The sequence below is a fragment of the Mastigoproctus giganteus genome, chromosome 2 (genome assembly GCF_048544385.1).
Source record: "Mastigoproctus giganteus isolate SK-2022 chromosome 2, ASM4854438v1, whole genome shotgun sequence".
Classification (NCBI taxonomy): Eukaryota; Metazoa; Arthropoda; class Arachnida; order Uropygi; family Thelyphonidae; genus Mastigoproctus; species Mastigoproctus giganteus.
Genome location: NC_143576.1, coordinates 100,899,419 through 100,926,885, shown reverse-complemented (window position 1 = coordinate 100,926,885; position 27,467 = coordinate 100,899,419). Strand labels below are relative to the sequence as shown.

The window sequence follows — 27,467 nt, the reverse complement described above, 5'->3', positions numbered from 1 at the left end:
TTCACTTTTGGTTAAATTAATTGGCCTCATACAGTGGTTTAGGGTTTTAATCCAGGATTTTTCTCTGATATATTTCTTCCACAAATACGCAAACCAGTCTAAAAATATATACAGTATCTCATAAATCTGACATCAGTAGAACATAGCCATTGCCAGATTCTGAAAATTTTGATATTTTTGAAATCCACTATATCGAAATATTGAAGAACAGGCATGCCAAACATTTATTGTGCAGCAAAGTGTTGAGGAACTGTTGCTGTTGACTCCCATGTGCTGTCCACCTTTATAGATAATCGATGAAAATCTATATGGACAATAATGATAAGTGGTGATACTTAAAGGTGATATACTCGTACAAATATAAAAATTAAATAAAATCCATAAATTGCATGAATCTTCATAATTATTCTGGTCACAAGATGGCATATTTTTGAGTAAAGAAAAATACATGAAAATATGTATATACTGTATATATACACACACACATAGTCGAAGCTCTTTATAGTGACCCTCTTTTTAACATCCCAACACGTTATAAACTCCTATATGGTGGTCCCAGCCAATTTTTTCATTGATCTAATGCTATTTTACATTCAATATAACAACCTTGAAAATAAAAGGATTTCTCTATAATGACCATAAATTTCTACCTCTTAATCTGAATTTATACTTTTTTATTACAATATTCATGTTTAAAAATGACAGAATGCTTCAAATATATTGAAGTAATTGCAGCTTGACCATGAGAAATCATCTGTTAAGATTTCCCATGCTTTTTTCTCGCAGTGTAGTACTTAAATGAATGTCAGCTAGAGGTTCATTTCATTGGTTAGAGTGTATGTTGAAAGTTTAGAGAAATCTGCAGCACCAAGTAGGATTCGAGCATGAAAGGCAAAGTATCCGGATCTTGAAATGGTACTTTAGGAATAGCTAATGATGGTAGGTGCAGAAAGTGTTCCTGTAGACAGTAATCTTTTAAAAGCTAAGGTTGAATTGTTTGCTCTTCGAATGGATATTGAAGAATTTAAAAGTTCAGATGGATGGTTCCAGAAATTTAAGACTAGTCATAGCATTTGCCACACTTTGCCACACTTTCAAAAAAGTGTAGCAAAAATGCAGCCATGAACATTGAAGCTAAAAACGAATGGAAGGAAAGTCGTTTAAGAAAAACTACCAAAGAATACTATTAAACAACAGTGTGCTGTGTCTGGAAAGCGAAAAATGAATGTGAAATCGACATCCTGCAGACAATGTATTTATGTGAAACACATAAAAATGCACAAGCATAGGACGAAGTTGATGAAAAAGTGATCACCAACTGCTTCAAACATGCTGGATTTACCACCTTGAATAATGCAATGTGTGAAGTTTCACATGCTTCTTCCTCTATTAATTGCAAAGAACAGTCCAATAATAGGGAAGATATATTTCAGCATGTGTCATCACCTAAACTTACAGGAAAACTTAAGCTTAAAAGATTATGCAGAAATGGATGCAGACAGTGAATGTTTCAGGATATGCACGAATGAAGAGGAACTCATTGCAGACACCAGAAAATTTATAGTGATGAAATTTATAGTGATGAAGATGAAAAACCTACTGTGGTTGAACAAGAAGTTTCAGTGCAAGATGCATCGATTTTTTCAAGCACTCCGAAAGTAGTATTCAGTTCTACAAATTGCATCTGGAGACTAGGCAGAGGATCCTGGGTGGAGGATCCAAAGCTCGAACAGACCTTTCCACAGAATCCCAAAGATGCTCCAAAGGGTTCATGTCCAGTGAATGGGTGGCCATTCCATGGTGGTAAAATCTGCGGAATGCTTTTTGAACCATGTTCTAGTCACCCAGGCTCTGTGGGGAGGTGCACTGTCCTGCTGGAAGAGTCCTGCTGTGGGTGCACGATGACCATGAAGGGATGCAGATGGCCTGCAAGTATGGACACATAACCTGGACCATTCAGAGATGTATCTAGACTTACCAAATGTCCCAACGTGTGCCAGTTGAACACGCCCCAGACCATTACCGACTGTCCACCTGCCTGAACAGTTCCTTGTTGATATGAGTGCATAGGTTCATGCAGTTTCCACCAGATATGCACCCTCCCGTCTGCTCAAAATAACTGGAAATAGGACTCACCGGACCAGGAGACCAGTCTCCAATCATCCAAGGTCCAGTGCCAATGTTCTTTTGTGCAGTTGATGTGTAGTCCTGTGTCGTGGTGTTAGCAATGGGACTCTGGTGGGTCGGCAGCTCCTATAACCTATTGCAGCTAATGATCGCCTGATGGCCTTGGTGGAGATGTTTCTGGCACCTCCCTTATTGAAGTGGGTGTGATTTGTGCCACTGTTGTTCTCCGGTTGGCTGAAACAATGCGAGACAGATGTTGATGGCCATGTTCATCCACCACCTTTCTCTGCCCACAGTGCTGTCCATGATGTGATGTTATTCCAGAAATAGTGTATTCCCAATACACCTTGATACTGTCGAACGAGGATAGTGCAATTTCTGTACCACCTCCACAATAGTGACCCATGCATCAGGCACCCACTATCATCCCTATTTCAAAGTCAGTTAACTCACGACGTTTATCCATACAGAAATTGAATTACCATCTATGTGAATGCAGTGATGCAGTGTACCTATATACCTGTCAAGCAGTTGGTTCGTCCACTAGTGAGAGGGGTAACAGTATCGCATTGCCCAGGAACCAGGTATCCCATGAATTTTGTCCTTTCAATGTACAAGTCACTTAAAGGATTGAGTAAAATGAATGAAGAAGATCTGTTTTTGCCCTCTTGGACAAGACAAATATGGGGAAATAAAGATAAAATGTCAGGGAATAAACAAAAAAGACTGCATCTCGTGAAGTTAACCTACAGGCAGTAGGTTAACTGAATAAGTTGCCTCCCAATATGGTGAAGGCACTGAGTATAGTTAAGTTTAAAGTAGAACTGGATGATAATCTTGTGGGAATAAGAAAGTCAAGATTATGTTTTTCTACTATTTTTCAGTAGGAAGATGCCATTTTTAATATAAGTTGTCTACATATTCAATAAACATGTGAAATTTCATTCCCATAGGTGATTGTACTTATGGGAATGAAATTGTACCAGAGATGGAGCCCGGAATCTGAAGAAGGACATTATGGTTGACAAAATGAAGTATTAAGCGGTGATCAAGTTGCTGCATTTGCAGGGCAAGAAAGCTCAGGAAATTGATGAAGAAATAAAAGCTGTATATGGGCAGATTTGTTCATCCTATGACACTGTAAAAAAGTGGAAACTAGAGCTCCAGTGTGGTCATACAAGTGTCTTTGACAAGACAAAAGAAGGAAGGAAGGCCATCAACATCCACAGACAGTGAGATGGTTGCAAATGTTCAGCAGCTGGTGCTGAGCAACAGACATGTGACAGTTCATTTCATCATGAATGCAGTGGGAATTAGTTATGGGTCTGCCCACAGCATTTTACATGAACATTTGCACATGTCTAAGGTCTCTGCACAATGGGTTCCAAGACTGTTAAAGCCTTTGCTGAAGCAATATCGAATGCAATGTTCTTGCCAACTGTTGATTTGCATAATGCAGATGTTGAGAACTTTTTTTGATCGGTTAGTGATAAATGATGAATGCTGGGTGTACAATGATGAAATCATTGCATGGATGCTGCTTTGATTCGTCTCAGGAAGTCATTAATAAAGTGGAATCGTGGTTTCAGGCAAAAAGTGTGGACTTTTATGATCAAGGCATTGACATAAAGATAAAATGTCAGGGAATAAACAAAAAAGACTGCATCTCGTGAAGTTAAATAAAATAACTGATCCATAGATGGGAGAAATGTGTTACTATATATGGAAAGTACATAGAAAAGGATTAAAGTTCCTGTGAAGTTTCACCTTTCTAGGGCTATTATTTCTAGGTAAGGGTATGAACTTTTGGATACCCCTTTGTACATACACCGATGAGCCAAAACATCATGACCAGTGAGTCGTTATGCAAATCGAAGGAAGCAACTGCAGGTGAACTACAGCACGTGCGCGGGTCGGGACACAGTATAAAAAACACCTGATACTGAGCTACAGTAATCGGTGTTACTCTTGTTCTTCAAATGCGAAAGGCAGCGAACTTAAGTGAGTTTGACAAAGGCCAAATTATAATGGCCAGACGACTGGGTCAAAAAAAAAAAGGATGAATTCTGTCATAAATCTGGACAGGTGGTAGCTCTGTATGCTATAATTTCTTTCTAGTACTGCTTTGTTAATGCATTATTATGGTTTCATGTAATAGCTCTACCTGATATCTTATTATTTTTTCACTGTCATATATTTCATTTTTTGCCTAATTTTCACTGTTTATGTAATAAATATTACATAATGAGAATAACCGGTATGTAATGAGAATGCATTTCATTCTTGTTGTCTTATGTTTTATTATCTTCCTTTTTTACATATCTGTATATTCACCTTTTTCTTTTCATTATCACTGGTAAATACACCACTATGCTTATTCACACACAATAATCTATGATACAATTATTATGTGTGAACATAATAATTTCATTTTCTCTGCATGCAAATGGAATGGGTGTGCATCTGTGAATGACTCATTATGGGTGATTTTTATTTGCCTATAAATGACTAGAGCAAGTGAGAGGAAAACTTGCTGTGGGTAACAAAATTTTTAAGTCAACTGGACAACTGTTATTTATATTAGCATGTTAGGAAAAGTACTAAGGGAAAAAATTCTAAATCTAATCAACTCTCATGAGCCAGATAACATTATAGGATTGACAGTACAGGAATCATTAGCTGGAAGTGACCACATAGTTCTAAGTTGGACAATGAGGGGGGGAGGGAGAGAGAGAGAGAGAGGCAACAGCTGTTAAAGGCAAAAGAAAAGGTATAAATTTCAGGAAAGGAGATTATGACAACTTTAGGTAGCCTCTATCAGCTCACACAGTGTGAATACATTACAATTATGGCAAAAAACATCAAAGCTATAGTTCTATCAGCCCATACGGTGTGAATACATTAGAAATAACGTCAAAGCTATAAAAACATCAAAGCTATAGTTCTATCAGCCCATACGGTGTGAATACATAAGAAATAACGTCAAAGCTATAGTCACAAAAGACTTGAAAGTGTATATACCATTAAGAAAATAAGGAGGATTCCAAGATGGAAGAATAAGTTTCCAAGGGGTAGAATTTTTTTCAGCCTGGTCTGTACTTGTTAACAGGAGAGACTGCTTCTACAGGGATGGGATACACTTAAATAGAAAGGGTGCAAGAATCTTTGCTGATGCTATCGAGGCAGTGTTAGGTGGGTCAGAAAACTGCTAGATTGGGGGGATACAAGGACTAACAGATTAACAGTAGCCACTGACAGAGGTGAAAGTGATTCTTGCACTGCTTCTATTGGAATGAGCCGCAGCCTGGAAAATAAGATGCAGGATATTTCAGAGACTGCTGGGAATCATTGGGGTACAAGTAAACACATGGGTTGTGTTAGGGTAGCTAAGAAAAAGAACAGGTGCATGTATACTTGCGTGTACACCAATGCTAGGAGTTTAGTAAATAAATTTGATGAATTTGAGGTATTGCTCAAAACATCAAAGGCAGATATTGTGGGGATTTAAAAGACGTGGTGTCACACAGATATAAGGAATGCAGAACTGGAATTTGGGGAGTACAATGTCTACAGAAAGGATAGACAGGATAGGAAGGGAGGAGGGGTTATGCTATTAATTAAGAAATACATAAAATCCAAAAAAGTGAAGCCAGTCGACATTGCTGGACAGTGCAGTATCGAGTCAGTTTGGTGTGACATAAGCATTGGGAGATCAAAATTGACAGTAGGAGTGTGCTATAGGCCTAATGACTCTGATGAGTATAATAAGAAACTGTACAGGGAAATAGAGTGGGCCAGTAAATCAGAGAGTCTTATAATAGGAGATTTTAATTTCCCAGATATTGACTGGAATTTGGGGGCTGGTCACTCACTCACTAGCAAGGCTTTTGTGGATTTATTGGATGATTTTTTTCTACATCAGCATGTTCGGGAGGCAACTAGAGGGAGTAATACTCTTGATTTGATTATCAGTAGTGATTCTTCATGCATTAAGAATCTGCAGGTAAATGAACCACTAGGTGGCAGTGATCACAGTGTGCTGAAGTGGGATTTACTCAAAGAGGTAACTACCATTAGGGGTAAAGGGAAGGGTTATTGCTTTGCTTTCGTAAAGGCGACTACGATAGACTGAGACAGTATTTAAATTCTATACAGTGGGACCAACTGATGATGTTACCAACAGCAAATTCAAAATGGGAAGCATTCAAAGAACTTATCTTGGAAGCTACTAGGCTTTACATACCAACTAAGAAATATTGTTCAAGGTTTAGGCCTAAGTGGATGTCAGATGAACTAATGAGACATATGGCAGAGAAGAAAAATGCATGGGATACATACAAATTAACACGTGACACAGAAGCCTATGATAGATACAAGTTGATCTGTAACCAAGTTACAAAGGAGGTTAGGCAGGCGAAGGCAGATTACGAGAAATCTTTGGCAAGGGATGCAAAGAAAAACAGCAAAGAGTTCTTTACTTATGTAAACTCTAGAAGGAAGGGGATGAATCAGATTGGTCCACTTGATATCGACGGGTCAACTGTTGATGATCCTGCTCAGGTAGCTAACAAACTAAATGAATATTTTGCATCAACATTCACACATGAGGAGTTATTCAGCGAGGGGAATGTCAGAGGTGTATTCAACTCTGGCAGTAAGCTAGAAAATCTTGTAATAACTGAGAGTAAAGTGGAGGAGAAATTGTTGAATATAAATACAAGAAAGGCACCTGGGGTGGATGGGATCTATCCAGTTATATTAAAGGAGGCAGCAAAGGAAGTAAGTAAGCAAACCCTTAGCCATAATTATGAGAGCTTCCTTGGACTCAGGGGAAGTACCCATTGACTGGAGATGTGCAAATGTGACATCAAAGGGCGACACAAGTAATTATAGACCTATTAGTTTAACTTCTGTTCCCGGAAAATTAATGGAGGCACTGGTTAAAGAAGCACTGCAGGATCATCTAGACAAGACTTCAGTTATAGCTCAGACACAGCATGGTTTTGTTAAGGGGAAGTCTTGCCTGACCAATTTGATTGGATACTATGATGCAGTCACAAAAGAACTGGATGCAGGGAATAACTTTGATATTATATACTTGGATCTTAGAAAGGCTTTTGATACTGTTGCACATGGAAGACTGCTGCACAAATTGGAGCAGTGTGGCATTGGAGGCAAATTGCTGCTATGGATAAAGGAGTGGTTGAGGTGGAGAAGACAGAGTGGTAATCAATGGACACTGCTCATCGTGGACTAATGTTATTAGTGGAGTCCCTCAGGGTTCAGTTTTGGGTCCATTATTGTTTTCTGTATTTATAAATGATATTGATGATGGAATATCAAGCTTAATGTCCAAGTTTGCAGACGATACGAAGATTGGCAGGGTTGTCAAGGACACTACTGACACTATGCTGTTGCAACAGGATCTGGAAAGGTTGAGCAGATGGGCTGAGAGGTAGCAAATGAAGTTTAACATTGACAAATGTAAAGTACTACATATGGGAAACAGCAACCCCAGAGCAACGTATCAACTTTGTGGTACTACACTGACAGTGGTAGAGAATGAAAGGGACCTGGGCGTGGTTGTGCAGGCAGATATGAAGTTTTCTGAGCAGTGCAGACGGGCTGCAAGGGTAGCTCATGGTGTATTGTTGATGATATATAGGAATTTTTCTAGTAGGGATAAGGAGGTGATTATTCCCTTGTATAAGGCAATGGTCAGACCACACCTAGAGTACTGTACACAGGTCTGGAGGCCTCATTTCAAGAAGGATGTAGAGATGCTGGAACGAGTACAGAAAAGGGCAACAAGATTAGTGAATGGAACAAAGGGGTGCTCTTACGAAGAAAGGCTTAAGTTTTGCAAATTACAGTGTCTGGAGACTAGGCACCAGCGAGGTGATCTGATAGAGGTATATAAAGCCTTGAATGGTTTGAGCATGCTCAATGCTGATGGGATTCTTCCTCTTGCTCAGAATAATCACCTGAGAGGGCATAAATTCAAATTGAGGAAAGACGGATGCAGGATAGACGTGAGGAAATTTGCCTTTAGCCAGCGGGTGGTTGGTTGGTGGAACAGACTTCCATCCCTTGTCGTGGAAGTTGATAGCCTAAATAAGTTTAAGGCTCAGCTGGACAGGTATTTCAAATGAACAGAGGGGTGAAGTGGAAGTGGTTTTTTTTTTTTTTTTTTTGGCTGATGCTGCATAAGCTTGCTTTCTTGCATCAAATGCCTCTACTAATGCTAATGCTAATACTAATGCTAATAATGAAGTAACCAGTTTAAGTGAGCAGAAAAACATGAGAGGAAAAGATAGAGAGAGATAAAAAGTACTGAAGCCTATAATGGCTACAAATTAATCTGTAACAACACCACAAAAAAAGGTTAGGCTGGCAAAAGTCAATTATGAGAGAGAAATCACTGACAGAGTGCAACAAAGAAGGACAAAGAGTTTTTTTCATACATGAATACTAAAAAGAAAAGAATGAATCAGACTGGATGTGGGAAAGTTATAGATAACCCTGCTGATAATGCAGATGAATTGAATGAGTACTTTGAATTGATATTTACAGAAGAAAGCCCCCTCACAGTGAAGAGAAACCATATGACTGAAGCTGGAAAAACCGTATGACTGATTTTGAAATTTATTACAAAAACCTTTAAGCCTAAAACCAAAAACCTCTTGATCATGGATAACCTGCACTCTTGATTATTGATTCCATAATCAAGAGTGAAGTACAGGATTATATAAATAGAGATGGAATTCTGAAGGAAACATAGTATGCTTTTGTAAAGGGAAAATCATGCTTAACCAACCTGGTAAGCTATTTTGATGGAGCCACTCGTGAGCTGGATATCAAAAATAATTTTGACACTGCTTACTTGGATTTCAGTAAAGCTTTTGACTCAGTACTGCACGAGAGTTTACTCAATAAGCTGGAATGTGTTGGAATCGCAGGGAAAATCCACAGATGGATTGCAGGGTGACTTCAGGGTAGGAGGCAAAGAGACTATGATTAATGTTCACTCTTCAAATTTGGCCAACATAAGAAGTGGGATATAGGGTATGATATCAAAATTTGCAGATAAAGTCAAGATCAGTAACAGTTAATAATCGGCACAAGGGAGAAATAGAAAAGTTAATAATCAGCCCTGTCAGAAAAGTGGAAACTAAGTTTTAAGGCAGCAAAATACAAGGTCTTACACTTGAGGAATAACAATCCCAAAATAACTTACTAGACATATACAGTAGAACCCGGATAAGAAATTCCCACATAAGACGTTTTCCCCTGTACTAGGTTTGGTTTCTTAAGTACCAATTTCAACTCTATATGTTGTAATGTATTATTTTCCCACATAAGAAGTTTCCCGGGTAAAATGTTTTCCCACATAAAAAGTTTGTGATAAAGAATACACAGTGTATTATGATAATGACCTTTTCTCACTTAATATGCTTTTTTAAATATAGAAATTATATATTTTTAATATTAAAAAATATTAAACATATAAACCTTTGGTAATCGAACAAGTTAGTGCCAAACATCATTTTAGGTCATAGTAAACCACTGAATTAGGTGAAATGGCCAAGTTTTTAATATTCATGTATCCCATATTGTGGATGCCTTCACAACAAGTTGCAATGATATTCCATTACCTCCAATAAGCAACGCTCCACCAATGGAGAAGACTAATGTTACTTACTCTTGGTGGCAGTGGGGTAGTTGTATCTGTTGAGAATCCACTGCCAAAGTAGTAGTAGAAGAGGCATGTGATGCAAGAAAGCAAGCTTTGCATTAGCATTAGTTGAGGTATACGAGGCAAGAAAGCAAACTTATACAGCATCAGCCAAAAAAACAACCTTCCCATTTCACCCATCTGGACACTCCAGATGTTCATCTAGTTCAGCTTTAAATTTATTTAAGCTATCACAACAACAACAGATGGAAGTCTGTTCCAGCAATCAACTACCTGCGGGCTAAATGCAAACTTCCGCACATCTATTCTACAACTGTCTTTCCTCAATTTGAATCTATGCCCCCTCAGGTTCTTAATCTGAGCAAGTAGAAGTATCCCATCAGCATTGAGCCTGCTCAAACCATTCAAGGCCTTATATGCCTCAATCAGATCATCTCGCAGGTGCCTAGTCTCCAGATGCTGCAACTTACAGAATTTAAGCCTCTCCTGGTAAGAGAACCCACTTTGTTCCTTCCACCAATCGTGTTGCCATTCTCTGTACTCATCCTAGCAACTCTACATCCTTCCTAAAATAAGGCCTCCAGATCTGTATGCAATACTCAAGGTGTGGCCTGACCATTGCCTGATACAAAGGTATAATCACCTCCTTGTCTCTGCTAGCAAAATTCCTATATATCATTAACAAAACTCCATGACCTACTCTCGTAGCCCATCTGCACTGCTCAGAGAACTTTATATCCGATGCACAATTAGCCCTAGGTCTTTTTCATTCTCCACCTCCCTGAGTGCAGTACCACACAATTGGTATGTTTCTCTTAGGATACTCTACCCATATGCAGTACTTTGCATTTGTCAATATTAAACTTCAGTTTCTCAGCCCATCTACCTAACTTTTCTAGATCCTGTGAAAAGTTAGGTAGTAGCATAAGCAAAAAAAAAAAAAAAACACCATTTCACACACACCCATTCCTTCTAAAAATTTGTCCAGTTCCTCCTTGAATTTATTTAAGCTATCAACTTCCACAACAACTGATGGAAGTTTATTGCAGCAATCAACTACCAGCTGGCTAAAGGCAAGTTTCCGCACATCTATTCTATAACTGTCTTTCTTCAATTTGAATTTATGCCTCCTGCGGTTCTTAATCTGAGCAAGAGGAAGAATCCCATCAGAATTCAGCATGCTCAACCCATTCAAGGCCTTATACACCTCAATCAGATCATCTCGCAGGTCTCTAGACACTGCAATTTGCAGAACTTAAGCCTTTCTTGGTAAGAGGAACCCTTCGTCCCCCTCAATAATCTTGTTGCCCTTCTCTGTACTCACTCAAGCAATATACTTCCTAAAATGAGGCTTCCAGACCTGTATGCAGTACTCAAGGCATGGCCTGACCATTGCCTTACACAAAGGGATAATCACCGCCTTTTCCCTACTAGCAAAATTCCTGTATTGCCTATTCGAGAATCCATTGTCGAAGTGTTGCTTATTCAAGGTAGTTCAATATCAGGGCAACTCGTTGTGAAGGCATTCACAATATAAGATATAACAGAAATGATAACATTTCACCTACTTCGATGATTTACTACGGAACTAAAATGATTCTATTCACTAACTTGTTCTGAGGCTTTCAGCACTAAAACCTTTTTAGTATAAATATTTTGATATTATAGAAGTGATATATTGCAATTGTTTTCATCGATATCCATAATTAGATATGCAGACCACATTAAGTGTTAAGTTCTAATGGTTGTGAACAGTTCTGAATTACTTATTAGATTTTTGCTCTATCTTCTTGTAATTGTGACCTTTTAAGGTATGTTTAAACTCCAAAGGAGCTCGTCCTTCAAACTTAGTAATGAGTTTAATGAACAGAATGTTAAGCAAACACTGCTCATCATGGACTAATGTTATTAGTGGCATCTCTCAGGGTTCAGTATTGGGTCCATTTTTGTTTTCTGAATTTGTAAATGATATTGATGATGGTCTATCAAGCTTAATGTCCAAATTTGCAGACGATAGGAAGGTTGGCAGGGTTGTTAAGGACACAGTTAAGGACATCTAGAAAAAGTGAGCAGATGGCCTGAGAGGTGGCAAATGAAGTTTAACATTGACAAATGTAAAGTACTACATATGGGAAGCAGCAATGACAGTGGTAGAGAACGAAAAGGACCTGGGGGTAATTGCGCATGCTGATATGAAGTTTTCTGATCAGTGCAGATGGTCTGCAAGAGTAGCTCATAGTGTCTTGTCAATGATATACAGGAATTTTTCTAACAGGGATAAGGAGGTGATTATCCCCTTATATAAGGCAATGGTCAGGCCACACCTTGAGTATTGAATACAGGTCTGGAGGCCTCATTTCAAGAAGGATGTAGAGCTGCTGGAACGAGCACAGAGAAGGGCAACGAGATTAGTGAATGGAACAAAGGGTTGCTCTTACGAAGAAAGGCTTAAATTTTGCAAATTACAGTGTCTGGAAACTAGGCACCTGTGAGGTGATCTGATTGAGGTGTATAAAGCCTTAAATGATACTGTTTGAGCATGCTTAATGCTGATGGGATTCTTCCTCTTACTCAGAATAATCACATGAGAGGGCAAATTCAAATTGAGGAAAGACAGATGTAGGATAGATGTGCGGAAGTTTGCCTTTACCCAGTGGGTGGTTGGTTGGTGGAACAGACTTCCATCCTTTGTTGTGAAAGTTGATAGCCTAAATAAATTTAAGGCTGAGCTGGACAGGTACTTAGAACGAACGGAGGGATGAAGTGGGAGTGTGTTTTTTTTTTTTTTTTTTTTTGCTGATGCTGCATAAGCTTGCTTTCTTGCATCATATGCCTCTACTAATGCTAATGCTAAGAGGTGGTCCTCAGTATGAGATATAGCCACCCCTAATGTAGATGCAGGCTTTGCACCGCCTGTCCATACTTAGAACAATGTTGTTGATAAGTTCTTGTGGTAACATCATCCATTCCTCTGTCAGTGCCATCTTCAGCTGGTGAACATTTTCTGGTGGGTGTGGACGTGCCATTAGGTGTCTCCCCAGAGTGTCCCATATGTGTTCGTATGGATTGGCCTGCCTGTTCCATCGATCTAAATCCCATCCAAGGATGGGATTTAGATTGGAGGAATAGGCAGGCCAATCCATAAGAACAATGTCCTCACTTTCCAAAAGCATATTAACAGCTGCAGTGCGATGGGGTGTGGTGTTATCATCCATAAACATGAACTCGTGGCCAATAGCACCTCAGAACAGATGCACATGGGGACAGATTACCTCAGTACAGTAGTGTGCTCAGGTTACAGTACCACCTTCCAGTATCTGGAGTTGTGTACGTCCATCCAAGATAACGCCTCCCCAGACGAGAACACCTCGACCGCCATATCAGTCCCTTTCAGTGATGTTTGCGGGGTGATACCAAGTTGGCACACTGATACAGTGTGCCAACATGGATCACCCCAAAAATATCACTCTTGCCAGATTAGCTGACATCTAGAATTGCTGCTCAGACTGAATCTACTCTCATCAGTAAAGAGTACCTTATCCCATTGCGCTGCTGTCTAGTTCTTGTGTTCAATGCACCACTGTAAACGGTGTCTCTGATGGGCAGGTGTTAAAGGGACACAGTGTACTGGCCATCGGGCAAACAGTCCACCTTTGCGGAGTCACCTGGCCACAGTAAATCACAATATCCTGCGTCCCATGCTCCTGTGCAGCTCGTTTGCAATGGATCCTGCTGTCTGGTGTCAGTCCCTCTTGGCCCGTAGGAGTATATAGCGGTCATCATTGGGCATTGTTTTTCATGGACAACCACCACTGGCCCTTCGAACAGCTGTACCTGTCGTTCTGAAGGCCGACCACATACGTGAGACAATGCTATGGGCGATACCGAACTCTGCAGCCACACTCCTCACACTTCAACCTTCTTCAAGCTTCCCAATTATTCGACTCCGGGTAAAGTCATCCAGATGTTGTCTACTAGCCATTTCGTTGTTTGTAGCACTGTTTGTAGCACTGTTTATAGCACAATTGTGCTCACCAATCGGTAATTTGAACATAACTACTGAACTGGTGCGTTTATCTGTTTATGTGAGCCCTTTCATCACAATTCAAATTTTTGCATGTGCACCAGCTTTCTACTGAACGGCCACATTTATGCAAATCACCACAGGATGTTTCATTTGATTTTGTGGTTGTAACCTTTAGAAATAATGTTGGTCAGTGTATATCACTGACCTGATGATCATGAAATCTACCGTGTCATACATGTATAATTTCAAATTATTATCGTTCACTGATATCTTTTACAATTTGCAATGGCATTTATTATTTAAATGATTATTTTAAATAATATGAAATAAAATGATCCAGCAGTTCAATAAAAATAACTCTCAATACTAAGTAAGCTGATCAAAAATGGTGATCACCTACAATGGAAGGCCGGTAATCTTCATATTCAATGTCACTCATCTAGAAAGTTTTGCATGCTCACTACACATATATTAAATTCATATTAACATGCTTTTATCGAGCACTATAAACATATTAAAAATTAAATTAAAAATGTTTAAATAAAAGATGAACAATTTGTTGGAAATGGCTAAATTTTTATAGACTTTTGAGTTTAATCCTTCAGTTTATATCAGAATAAAATTAAATCACATTGCCAGGTCAGAAAATTTCAGTGCATATTAGGGTGCATCCTAAAATCTGAATGTAGGAAGTTTTATTGTACACATTTCCAAATTTGTATTTGTGATAAATTTACAACTGTATTTTTCAATTCAGATTAAAATCAACTGGGATAAGTAGAAAATTTAGTCATGTTTGATACTTTGAAAGAGAAATTACAGTCTAGTCTTTCATATTACTTTGTTTATTTTACATACAATTCTACATCTGTTTATATGCAAATCAATTTTAAAAAACTTACTACTGGTCCTGTTAGTCCAGACAAACCCATGGGACCAGGGGGACCTCTCATAGCAAGCTGAGGATGAAAGTAATAAAAATATTCAGAATATATAAATTTAAAACTAAGAAAAAAGGCTAAAGTAAAGAAAGCCACCACGAAAACAACGAGAAACGTTGGATAACTTATGCGGAAAATTAGTTTCCCGACACCAGACTCTAGCAATGCTCGTTACGTAAACAAACGGTAGGTGTTATCGGTCTGGAGCCGAAATCGAGAAAAATATATTGATTGACAGGTAGGCGTGGCAAACGATGAAATGATTGGTGGTGGGCACGACAGACGACAAGCTACTGTGTAGCTACTTTACTCATAAATAATGTGTATTTATGAGTAAAGAAGTGCATAATAGTTTTGTGATTAACAGTAAACAGGTAATAGTAGTGATGAATCTTTTAAAGATGGAAGAAATTAGTAAGGAAAATAAAAGGTTGGTTGATTTGTTGATGAAAACTAAATTAATAAAAGTTTCGTTCGGTTCATTTTTATGTTCTTTATTATGTTTTTTTCTCATTATTAAAAGCAGATTTTTGAAGTTCGTGAGTGTTTTTACTATACTGTTGATTTAGGTTCGGTTACGAAAAAAAGGAAAAGGTTTCTTTATTTCTCGTTATATTTCGTAACCTGACCTTAAAAATAAAAGTACAGTAATAAAAAATTAATATTTTGTTAATAAACAATTTATACGCTAGTCCACCCATGAAAAGAAAAATTCTAAAGAAAAATGGTCCATTTCGGGAAGGGTTCAAGAGCTCCCATGGGATTCAAGTGGAGGTAACCTGACCTTTTTTCACCATTAGAGTATGTTATCGAACAAAAAAATAAAAATACACTCATAAAAAAAAATATTTTTTTATGAATGTATTTCTAAATATGACTATGATTCTAAAGAAAAAAAGGTTAGGTTATCCCTTCCACTTCGGGAGGGGGTCAAGCTCCCATGGGATTCAAGTGGAAGTAACCTGACCATCTTTCTCCATAATGGAAAGCGTTCATTAGGGCAAGTTACCATTAGTGCTTCTGAGTGATACTAAACCAATGTTATTGTGTGTTGTGTGTTGTGTTCGTGCACCCATCAGCACATCATTTGCCAAGTCTACCTATCAATCAATATATCGTTCTTGACTTTGCTCCAGACCAATAACACCTCCCAACATGGCACTCTAGCAAGCAGCGCTAAAGTGCCATATCGACAAACTAATTTTCCGCGTAAGTTATCCAATGTTTCTCGTCATTCTCGTGTTGGCTTTCTTTACCTTCGCCAGAAAAAAATCTAATATTACACAAAACTGATTAATACAATACATTATAGCTATTTAGTCACATAAGAAAAAATTTGTAAAATCATGTGGTGCCCAGCAATCAACTGCATGGCAATTCTAACAGTACATTAAAATGGATAGCCGCACTTATTATATTCTTTTCTATTCTTCTTAACTGCTGCTGCTGCTCTTTGAACAGGCCAGAATCCATACCATCAAAAAAGAAAAGATTTTAAAAAATCCTCGCCAAGGTTCCAGAACTGATTTTCAGCTACTTCCTCAGAAGTAGAAGTTGACCAACCCAATTGAAATCAGGTTTGTAAGCAGTTTGAGAACTTGGTATAAAAACTTGTTTACCATATTTTCCAGACCATAAGATACTATATACACCATAAGATGCATTACACTAATTAAGTACACTAATGTAATTAATTACACTAATAAATTAGTCTAATTTAATTACACTAATGTTATTTAGTGAATCTTATGGTCTGGAAAATGCTGTCTAAAATGTCCCTGCATCTAATGGTACTAGGGTATAACAGGTGCATGTAGACATCTTTGGGCACACTAGAGAGAATATGGTCAAAATGGTCTATTCTATTTTTAGAAGCTAGGATTTTCAAAAACAGTTCTTTTGTTAAGTGACAATTTTGGATCGAATGTAATTAAGGCAATAAAAAGGATAGTTACTGAATTAAACACAGAGTTAGGCAAATAGTAGACCTTAGCCAAATGCAGCCAATAGATATCTCAATTACCAAACCATTTGATGCATTCATGTGTGAGGAGTAGACCAAATGGAATTAGGCACCCAAATCATGATTTTACACCAAAAGTATGAATAGCACAACCAATCATTCGTCTATGTGGGCAAATGGCTGAAATATTAGTGGGAGTTAGTGAAACAGATGACAGTTGCAATGTCTTTCAGGAAATATGGAATCAGCAAAGTCCTTGGTAGCCATGAAGATAAACACTCTTTTAAGAAATTTCAAATCATAATCTCAGCAATGAAGTGTTTTATTGACGTTATATGATGAGTAAAAGATCCATTTTACTGACATTTTGTTAAGTAAACACTTGTGAATTTGTGTTTCAAATACACGCAAATAAAACATTTTTTTATAAAATTTGCTTTCTAAAACATAGTCCATCATCCAGAAAATATGGTAGTTTGATTATTATAAATTAAATTTTTTAATACTGCATTAGAAAAGCATAAATTAATAAATACTAACTTGACTGCATAGAAATACCTTAGTTTTGGAAACTCTGTGGCCTTCATCGGATGTAAATTCATAAATTACTAATTACGACTACATTTTGAAGAACAATCTACATAATGCACTGAAGCAGAGTGAAGACAAAGAAGAGCTGTATCCTTGGAACTTTCTAAATGGTTGTAGCTCTACAAGATTCCTTGGGCAGATTAGTGTGAGGGCTGTCCAGTGGATAAATCTTTTTGCCATTAACTATAAAGATTGCCAGGACAAAAGGGGGGGAATAGCATAGGCATATATTCCAACTATTTGTAATTAGTTAATGTTCCTGACTTCACTGGAACAAAACTCTTCCTTACCTGACTTGAATGGAAAATTTAAGTTCTCATTGCAGGTATTTAGTTGTTTGTGGAGGGGGGCATGGAAGAGAGAAGATGTCCTCCAATGAGAACAAGACTATTAAAACAATTTTATAAAACAACCAATAACCACACAAATAAAATTATAAAAAACAGAGTAGACATATTCCATAAACTCCAATTCCTACCAAGACAACAACAACCCTAAAAGTACCTCAAGATTGACCAAATGGTAAGCATTGAGGTATGCATCAATGGCAACAGGAACTGAAGAAACCTGTTATGCTTACTGACTCTCCCCAGGAAAAGGGGATATCATTTATCAGCTGGCTGCAAGTGACGAGTTCAACATGGGCCAGACACTTTATTATTATTATTATTATAATTAGCCATATGGTGCAAGGAAGCCTGAGGCTTTTGCTGCACCAACCAAAAAATAATTTCTGAGTTACCCTGGAGAGAGAGAGTTTTTTTTTTTGTTCTTATTTGGTTTTTAGGAGCATTAGCAACTAAGGCCATACTGCTCTGGGGATATGCGGTGGTTATTCCCTGACCTTTCCGCATCCTCCGTGTTTGGTGGGCACGGGCTCAAACCCCAGTCTAATCAAGAAGTGTGTGCTATGCACTGCTGCTCCTGCCCACCTGGCTACGGAGGCGAGAGAGAGAGAGAGAGAGAGAGAGAGAGAGAGAGAGAGAGAGAGAGAGAGAGAGAGAGAGAGAGAGAGAGAGAGAGGGAGAGGGAGAGAGTCAGAAGTAAAAGGGAATCACCAAGAAAGAGAAGAATGATGATATCCAGCTCAGGACCATGAGTGTGGCAAGCCCATACTGACCAGATGTGAGCCCCTTAAGACAATCTACCATGCAATAAGAGGCAATACAATTTCAGAACATCATAGTTTCAACACAACATAGTTTCAAAATAAACCTTAAAGTTTTCAAGGCATTCCACTTAACGGCAAAGTGAAAAACCCAGACACTGTATAGAATACCTAAACAATGTATAGAATGCCTGGCAAAGTATGAAATAAACTTTTCTTTTCTTTATCATCCTACAATTCCATTATTAAGTGAATCAGAGTTCCGACTTTTACACAAAGGTATACTTGGGAGAAATACTGCCCCTTATATCTCGCTGTTAAAATGAATATATACCTTTTATATTATAATGACGTTTTCTCACTAAATTTTTCGCACTAAATATAATATAAAAAAAACTTTTATAACATGAAAACGTTTAGGGAATTTTCATCCACTTCATGTTAATTAAATGCATTTCCCACTACTATGTTCCTAACATACAGAATTTTTTGAACTTTTCCTTTGTATTTTTTTTTTTATTTATTTTTTTTATGTAAACCCCAAACACGGTAGGTATTAGAACCTATAGTACTTAGTACAGTGCTTGGGTTGGAGGTTGAGAAGACGAAAGAAGATATTTGTTGACATTGGACTTGAACTGCTGTACACTGTAATTTTCAGGAAATATGTATGAAGGAAGGTTGTTCCAAAAAACGGCAGTTGAATGAATAAACGAGGAAGCTGAAAAGTTGGTTCTGTGAGTTTCAAGTTGGACAGCAAATGGATGTTGGCTGGTGGCAGCACGTGTTCAGACTGTTTTGAAAGAGAGAGCGGGAATTATAGAAGCCATTTCAGAAGAACGGTGCCCATGGGAATATCTGTAGAAGAGGCATGCAGCAGAAACAGTACATCCATGAGACAGTGAGTAGAGAGACTCTTTTAGAGATGAGTCATTAATTAACCTAACTGCCCTCTTCTGAATGGAATCAAGAAGCCTGAGAGAGGTTTTGGGGGCATCACTCCAGATGTGGAACAATATTCCATGGTAGGGCAGATTTGCAATTTGAGTGAACAGCTGTTTGGAAGAAAAGTAATGCTGAGAGCGAAAGAGAAAACCAAGTTTTTTAGATGTATAGGAAGCAATTTTTGTAATGGGTCGAGATTCAGAAATGGGTACCCCTTCCAGACTGCTAGCGATACGGCCGTGATTGACAGGTGCTGACTCCACCCATTGTCACGTGATCTCCTTAACAGACGGAAAGAGCTGGCATGGGTGACAAGCACTGTGTGCCAGCTGTGTCACCCATGCCATGTACCTACCGGCACTGGAAACACGAGGCATGCTGAGGTTTTTCTGTTACGAAACCCAATACAAAACCGAAAAATTTAAAAAAAATGAACTAATGTTTATTGGTATTGTTCTTGGCTGAATAATTCCGGAGGTGTGGGAGATGGAGCCCCCATATAGACTTTTTTTACTTTTTTTTCTGGGGGCTACCGCCCCCAGAAAAAATAATAAAAATTAAATTTTTTTTAAAAAAATAAAGAAACTTAGCTCTGTGATTGGCTGATTACGATTGCGTAATCACATTTTGGTCAGTTCTTCATTTGTGTGGGTGCCTGTTGCTTGCTGCCGTGAAATCTCCTTTGTCACAGGAAACAGTGGCAACCACTAACAAAATCGAGGGAACATGGAGTGCCATTAAACGGCAACTGTCATTAAGCAAAGTAAATGATCAGTTCGACTCCTACCTCGGAGAGTATATGTGGCAAAGGAAACATTCCGGCAGCAGCGATTTAACTAGGGAATTTTTTAAAGCTGCGAGCTTAGTGTATAAACCTGAAACCGAGGATTGAACGAGGACACCCGACCGATGAGGTGAGTGGTTTTTCTTTGTCTCAGGTCAATCTGATTGTTTTTCATAGAAATAGCATAGAAAAACGTGCATTTTTGTTTCTGTTTCGAAAAATTTCCCCTAAAATTACATTTTCTTTTTCATCTTTTCAGTCTTTCTCATTGTTAATGCTTGTAAAGTAGCATAAAAAAATGTGCATTTATATTTTTTCAAATGTTAATTTGTGGTTGCTTTTCGTTCGTTCTATTAAGCTCCAATTTTGTGGGGAAAAAATAGCGGGGGTTAGGGGGCGGCAGCCCCCACCAAAAAGAAAAAAAAAAAAAAAAGCATTTGTTTGTTCACTCGCATCATAGTCTAAGCATGTACGGGCGAGAAGAATCAGTGATTGCATTTCGTGTAAATTTTTATTTCTTGGGTTTTTAAAATTGCCTTTTCTTTTTCTTCATTTCAGCTCCGCTTTTGTGATGTCTCATGACATACTGCGATCCCCGAATATTTTTCCTTTTCAGCTTTTGTTTGTTTTATTTTTAAAAATTGTTGATTTGCCGTTCCTTTTCTTTCGCGAAATTTCCTTTGAAATTACCTTCTCCCCTTTTCAGCTATATCTGAATTATTCAAATGTCACGTGACATTTTGTGATCGCAAAAAACCTGCATTTTTGTAACTTGAATTTTTAAATTTATTGGATTTATCCTTTGTTTTCAGCCGCCTTATTTGTTGCTGTGCTATGTGCTCTCCACGTGTCACTCAACATTCACCGGGCGAGGAGAGGAGGGGGAATGCAGTGAGTGGGCGGAGTCACAATCCATCAATCATTGCTTTCCCCCTCCTCTCCTCGCCGCCATTTTGAAAGGGGTACCCGTTTCTGAATCTCTACCTTGTAATCTGCTTGTGCCAAAAGAGATTACAAGTCAGGATAATCCCCAAAAGAGATATATCAACTTGCGTAGAAATCGGAGTGTCACCAAAGATAAGCATAACAGCAGAAGAATCCTTTTTGTGAGATATAAGACAAGACTGAGTTTTAGAACGATTGAAATCAACTAAGTTGTCTTTGCACCACTGGAGAATTACCTGGAGATCGGCATTTAAGGAATTGGTAGCAGATTTTTGAGAAGTTGAAGCTGATTGAGCAGGGCAAGGTTTCTCAAAATGGAAAGTAGAATGCAATGTGCTATCATCGGCAAAACTATGGATAGAATTTTCAATCAGTGGAAGAAGGTCATTAATATACAAGAGGAAAAGAGTGGGAAAAAGAACTGAACCTTGGGGGACACCAGCATTAGTGGAGAAGTTAGAAGGCAGAGAGCCATCTACCATCACCCTCAGTGAGCGATCAGAGAGAAAACTGGATAACCAATTACAAAAAACAGTTGGCAAACCGTAAGATGGAAGCTTGGTTAGAAGACATCTATGCCAAACAAGATCAAAAGCCTTTGAGATGTCAAAAGCAACTGCTTGTGTTTCGCCAAACATTTCCATTGAATTAGTCCATAAATGGGTAACATAAGCCAGAATATCACCAGTGGATCGACACTGACGGAATCCATACTAGTGATCGTTGATCACACGGAAGGTTTCTGGGTAGTTTAAGAGTTAACGGTTAATTGATTTCTCCATTACTTTAGAAAGAGTAGAAGTAATTGCAATGGGATGAAAATTGGATGGGAGGGATTTGTCACTCTTTTTAGGAATTGGCTGGATATGAGCAAATTTCCAAGTAGGAAAAACACCTTTGGAACAAGAAAGTGAAAAAAGGCGGCAAAGAACAGGAGTAAGTTCAAGGGCACAGGTTTTGAGAACAAGTGGAGAAATACCATCAAGACCTGGATTTTTTAGCATCAAGATTCGTCAAAATCCTTCTGACATCCTTTTGATGTAAGACCACAGGAGGCAGTGAATGGAGCGTGTTGGGAATGGTGGGAGGTGTTTTACCAAGATCATTAATACATGAGTTCGAAGAAAAATGGGATGCTAGCAGGTCAGCTTTATCCTTGACTGAAGTGACAACAGAACCATCTGGTTTTGACAGAGGTGGGAGCAGAGATGGGCATAAGTTGTGGCCAACAGCTATGGCAAGAGACCAGAATGCTCGGCTACCATTAGGGCAAGAAGCAAGTTTTCTACTCTTAACCTGTTCAAACTCTAATTTGGACTGATTAATAACTGCTTTACAACTGTTGCGAGCTTTGGTGTAGGCAGAAAATGAAACTGAAGAATTAGAAACAAGCCAATTAGGATATGCAACATTCTTCTCTTGGACAGCCTTAGCACATTTATTGGAAAACCAAGGTTTAGATAAAGGACGAGATTTTAAAGTGAAGTGTGGGATAAAGGATTCCATTCCTCTAAGAAAATTTCACTGACACGATATGAGCAAACGTTGACATCAGAAGTTTTGAAACAGTAATCCGACAAAGGAAAAGAAATCTCGCAGATCATCCCATTTTGCATTCTTGTAATGCCAAACAATACGAGGTTGGTTTGTTATTGTTGTTTGTTTGTTATTTGGTTTTTAGGAGCATTAGCAACAAAGGCCACATTGCTCCGGGGATATGCGGTGGTCATTCCCTGACCTTTCCGCATCCTCCGTATTTGGTGGTCACGGGATCAAACCCTGGTCTAATCAAGAAGCATGTGCTACGCACTGCTGCTCCTGCCCACCTGGCTACGGAGGCGCTCAACGAGGTTGGGAACAGCCATGAGATAAAGGCTCCATTGGAGAAGAGACAATCACCAAGTTGTGATCTCAGGTACCTAAAGGACCTCTCACTTCGACTGTGTACTTAGAAGAGTTGTTTGTGAGAAAAAGATCAAGTGCTGTATGGTTAGGATTGTCCGGTATTCTTGCAGGTAAATGAACAATCTGTAGAAGTAATTGCAAAACCCTCAGCATTTCGACCAGCTGGGTCAGTGTGACTAGGAAACAGAAGCCAGCTGGAGTTGTGAACCTTAAAATCACCAAGGAAAATTACCTCACTGTTAGGAAAGTTGGACTGGAGAAAGTCAAAGAGCTTCAAGTGATTAGTGGAGATGGGAGAACGGTAGAGACAAAAAATGAATTTGACACAATGAGGTAGAGAGATTTTAAGCCAGAGAAGATCAAAGAGAGGAGATTCCAAATTACCAAATCTCTGACAGGGAATATTGGAACAGACATATGCACACAAGTATCACCTTTGAAGCGAAAGGAATCATACAGTGAATAATTTGGGCAACTGAGATGAGTAGTAATTGAATCAACTGATAACTGAGATTCTGTCAGAAAAAGTGCATGGGGTTTGGCAGACTGCAAGTGGAAATGGACATCGTTGAGATTAGAACTGAGACCACGTATATTTGTGAAATGAATTAGGAAGTGTTTGGGAGGTTTAGATCTTTTCGCAGATAAGCTTACTGTATTAGTTTGACAATTCATGGTGTATTCAATAGTAAGAAAAAGTGGGCGGGCCATGCTGTATGAAGTAATGAAATTTTTTGGATACGGCGTACACATGGTAAGAATATACCCAGATCCTTGACATAACGTGGCCTCGACAATGCCTCCTGCATACACACTACTCAGACTCCCTCCAGTCACTATCTGTCAGAGTAGAGGTAGCAAGATTATATACTAGCTGATCTGGAAGCCTCCTAGAGAGTTACCAATAGATTCGGTCCGGTGTAATAACTAGTGGCCAGCCTGCGAACACCATTTTAGAGCTGTCCTCTCGAAATGTAAGGAAGATTGAATCTCGCCACGATGTTCATCATAACCTCAAAAGTCATCAATTATACTGCATGATGGAAGAGATGTGAAAGGGTTGACTGGAATTTTGCTCAGGAGACTAAACATGGGTCCACCACTTCAAGCCTCCAATATAGAATTTTCAATGCATTCCACTTAACGGCAACGAAAAAACCCAGACATTGTATAGAATACCTACGCAATGTATAGAATGCCTGGCAAAGTATGAAATAAACTTTTCTTTTCTTTATCATCCTACAATTCCATTATTAAGTGAATCAGAGTTCCGATTAAGTGAATCAGTATTTCCCCCAAGTATGCTTTTATACAAAAGCATACTTGGGGGAAATACTGCCCCTTATATCTCGCTGTTAAAATGAATACATACCTTTTATAAGCACTAAATATAATATAAAAAAAACTTTTATAACATGAAAACTTTTGGGAAATTTTCATCCGCAAAAATATACAAAGGAAAGTTCAAAAAATTCTATATGTTCCTAACATATAGAATTTTTTGAACTTTCCTTTGTATCTTTTTGTATATGTATACTGTATATTAATTTTTCATCTTACTTACTGTATTTTGAGTAAAATAGAAGTAGGAGTAAAATTACTCCTATTTTATTTCTCAAATTTTTTTTAACCTAAATACAATTCTATTTTCACCCATAATATGGTCCTATTTGAATTCTGTAAACAGCTTCTTACCATAATTACTATTTCCTTAATTTCACTGAGTAGAATTTTTTTTTTTTTTTTTGTTTGTTTTGAAACTGCACTAGATGCTTTGAGATTTTTCAAGAATAATTTGAACTTTTCAAAATTCACAAAATAAATTCTTAAATATATCATTAACAATCTAAAACTCATACTCTTAAATGTGTTTCATAATAACATAGATTGCATGACCCTGAATCCTATTCCTGGAATCAAATTTTAAAAATCAAATAAAAATATTAAAAAAAAAATAAAAAATGAATAGTATAAAATAAATCCCTAGTTGAATACAGTGCAATCTCTGGCTTGACCTGATCTTCTTTGAATGACTACCTGTTATGATACTGTTCCGTGGATAACAGGGTGGAACCCCGGGGGCTCACATCTAGTGAGTATGGGCTTGGCAAACCCAGAGTCCTGAGCTGTATATCATAATTTTTCCCTTTCTTGGTGATTTCTTTCTACTTCTCTCTCTCTCTCTCTCTCAGGATAACTCGGGGAATTTTTTTTTTTTTGGTTGGTGCAGCATAAGCCTCAGGCTTCCTGGTACCATATGGCTAATAATAATAATAATAATAATGATACATTTGAAATGCTTCTACATTACATTGCCGCTCCCTTTACAGACTAGCTTATATCTGTCATAGGCTTCTGTCACCTGATAATTTATATGCATCCCATACATTTTTTGTCTCTGTAACAAGTCTCATTAGTTCATCTGACATGCATTTAGATCTAAATCTTGAACAGTATTTCTCAGTTGGTATGAAAAGCCTGGTAAATTCCAAGATTAATTCCTTGAAGGATTTCCATTTAGAATCCACTGTTTTTAACATCATCAGTTGATCCCACTGTATAGAATTTAAAAACTGTCTGAGACCACTGTAGTCACCTTTACGAAAGCAAAATCCCTTCCCTTTACCCTTATTGGTAGTTACATCATTAAGTAAATCGCACATCAGTACACTGTGAAAAACAATCCTCCAATAAATCCACAAAAGTCTTGCTGGCATGTGAGTGACCAACCCACAAATTCCAGTCAATATCTAGAAAGTCAAAATCCCCCATTACAAGACATTCTATTCTGATTAATAGCCCACTCTATTTCTCTGCACAATTTTTCATTGCACTCATTAGAATCATTAAGCTTATAACACACTCCTACTCTCATTCCCTTTTCCAATGCTTATGTCACACCAAACTGACTCAACATTGTACTGTCCACCAATGTCAACTGGATGCACTTCCTTAGATTTTGTGTGTTTCTTAACTAACAGCATAACCCCCTCCTCCCTTCCTACCCAGTCTATCCTTTCTGTACACATCTCCCCAAATTCCAATTCTGCACTGCTTATATCTGTGTGCCACCATGTATATGATATCCCAACAATATATGCTTTTGATGTCTTGACCAGCACTTCAAATTCATCAAATTTATTTACTATACTTCTAGCACTTGTGTACATACATGCACCTGTTCTTACTCTTGGTTACTCTAACACAGCCCAAGTATTTATTTGTTCCATGCTGATGCATAGCAGTTCTTGAAATCCCCAGCAACCTGCTCTCTAGGTTGCTGCTCATTCCAATAGAAGTAATTCAACTACTGTTGATCTTTTAGTCTATGAATCCCCCCATGCTAGCAGTTTTCTGACCCGCATAACACTGGTACAATAGCATCAGCAAATATTCTTGCACCCTTTCTATTTAAGTGTATCCCATCCCTGCAGAAGCAGTCTCTCCTGTTAGCAAGTACAAACCACACTGAAAAAAATTCTACCCTATGAGCCTTGCACAATCTCTTCAGGGCCGAATTTATTGACAAGGCTCTCGTCATATACTCTCTCCTTTCCTTATATTGCTTTTATATATCATACTTATAACTTTTATTTTGCAATAAATTAGATTCCATTCCCAAAAACATTTTCTTCATGGTGACTCACACCTGCCCAAATTCATTAGTTCATTTGACTCCTTTACCTTGCCAGGATTTCATTAGTTAACGAATTTTAGTACTCTCATTTCCTAACTGTTACTAGTTAGTTCTGATTCTTCGTACTCTTTACCAAGCTTCCATTTCCCCTTTTCCTCTTCCTACACATTCTCTTCTTCAGTTACTTAGTGATAGACAGGAGGCAGGTTATCTCACAACTGCCAGTCCCAGATAGTTTCCTAATTCCATCCTTAATTCCATTTTTATACCAGCTTTTTAATCTTTATAAGCCTTTGTAACTATTTCAGTGTTTGCTTTTTCTGTTCTAAGTTTTATTAAAATATAACATGTAATTTTTTTTTTTAATTACAGCTTATTATAAACTTATAAGGAAATAAACTTTAATCAACTTTTTTTTTTTCTTTTTCTTTTAATTGTATGTCTTCAAAATAGAATCCAAAGAGGTTTTAAATTGTGGATCATTCTTGTGTGTGTGTTTTATTTAGTTTGAGGAATTTGCCTTAGGGTAATCTTTAAATTTCATTAAACTAATTAATAAAGCATGATTTATATGAGTTTGCATGTTAATTTCCACAATAAGTATTGTGACTGACATGCTAAGAACAATTTTTAATTAAAGAATATATAATACTTTAAAAGTTGAACCGTTCATGAATATAAAAATTTGTGCCCACAGAAATTCTTCATCTTCTTTCCAATTAAGCATGCAACTTGGGTTAGGACAGATCACCTTCTTCCTGGTCTTCCTCAATTTCATTTGCTGATGGGTCTCCAGTT

At 38.0% G+C, this 27,467-nt stretch overlaps 1 protein-coding gene across 1 annotated transcript in view; it reads right to left on the bottom strand.

Moving 5' to 3' along the window:
* Positions 1 to 27,467, bottom strand: part of LOC150089465 (uncharacterized) — a 1,372,165-nt gene that overhangs the window by 1,083,038 nt on the left and 261,660 nt on the right. Inside the window, exon 10 of the mRNA XM_090389992.1 lies at positions 14,753 to 14,809. Coding sequence (XP_090246118.1) covers positions 14,753 to 14,809 — 57 coding nt within the window. The remainder of the gene's footprint in view (positions 1 to 14,752; positions 14,810 to 27,467) is intronic.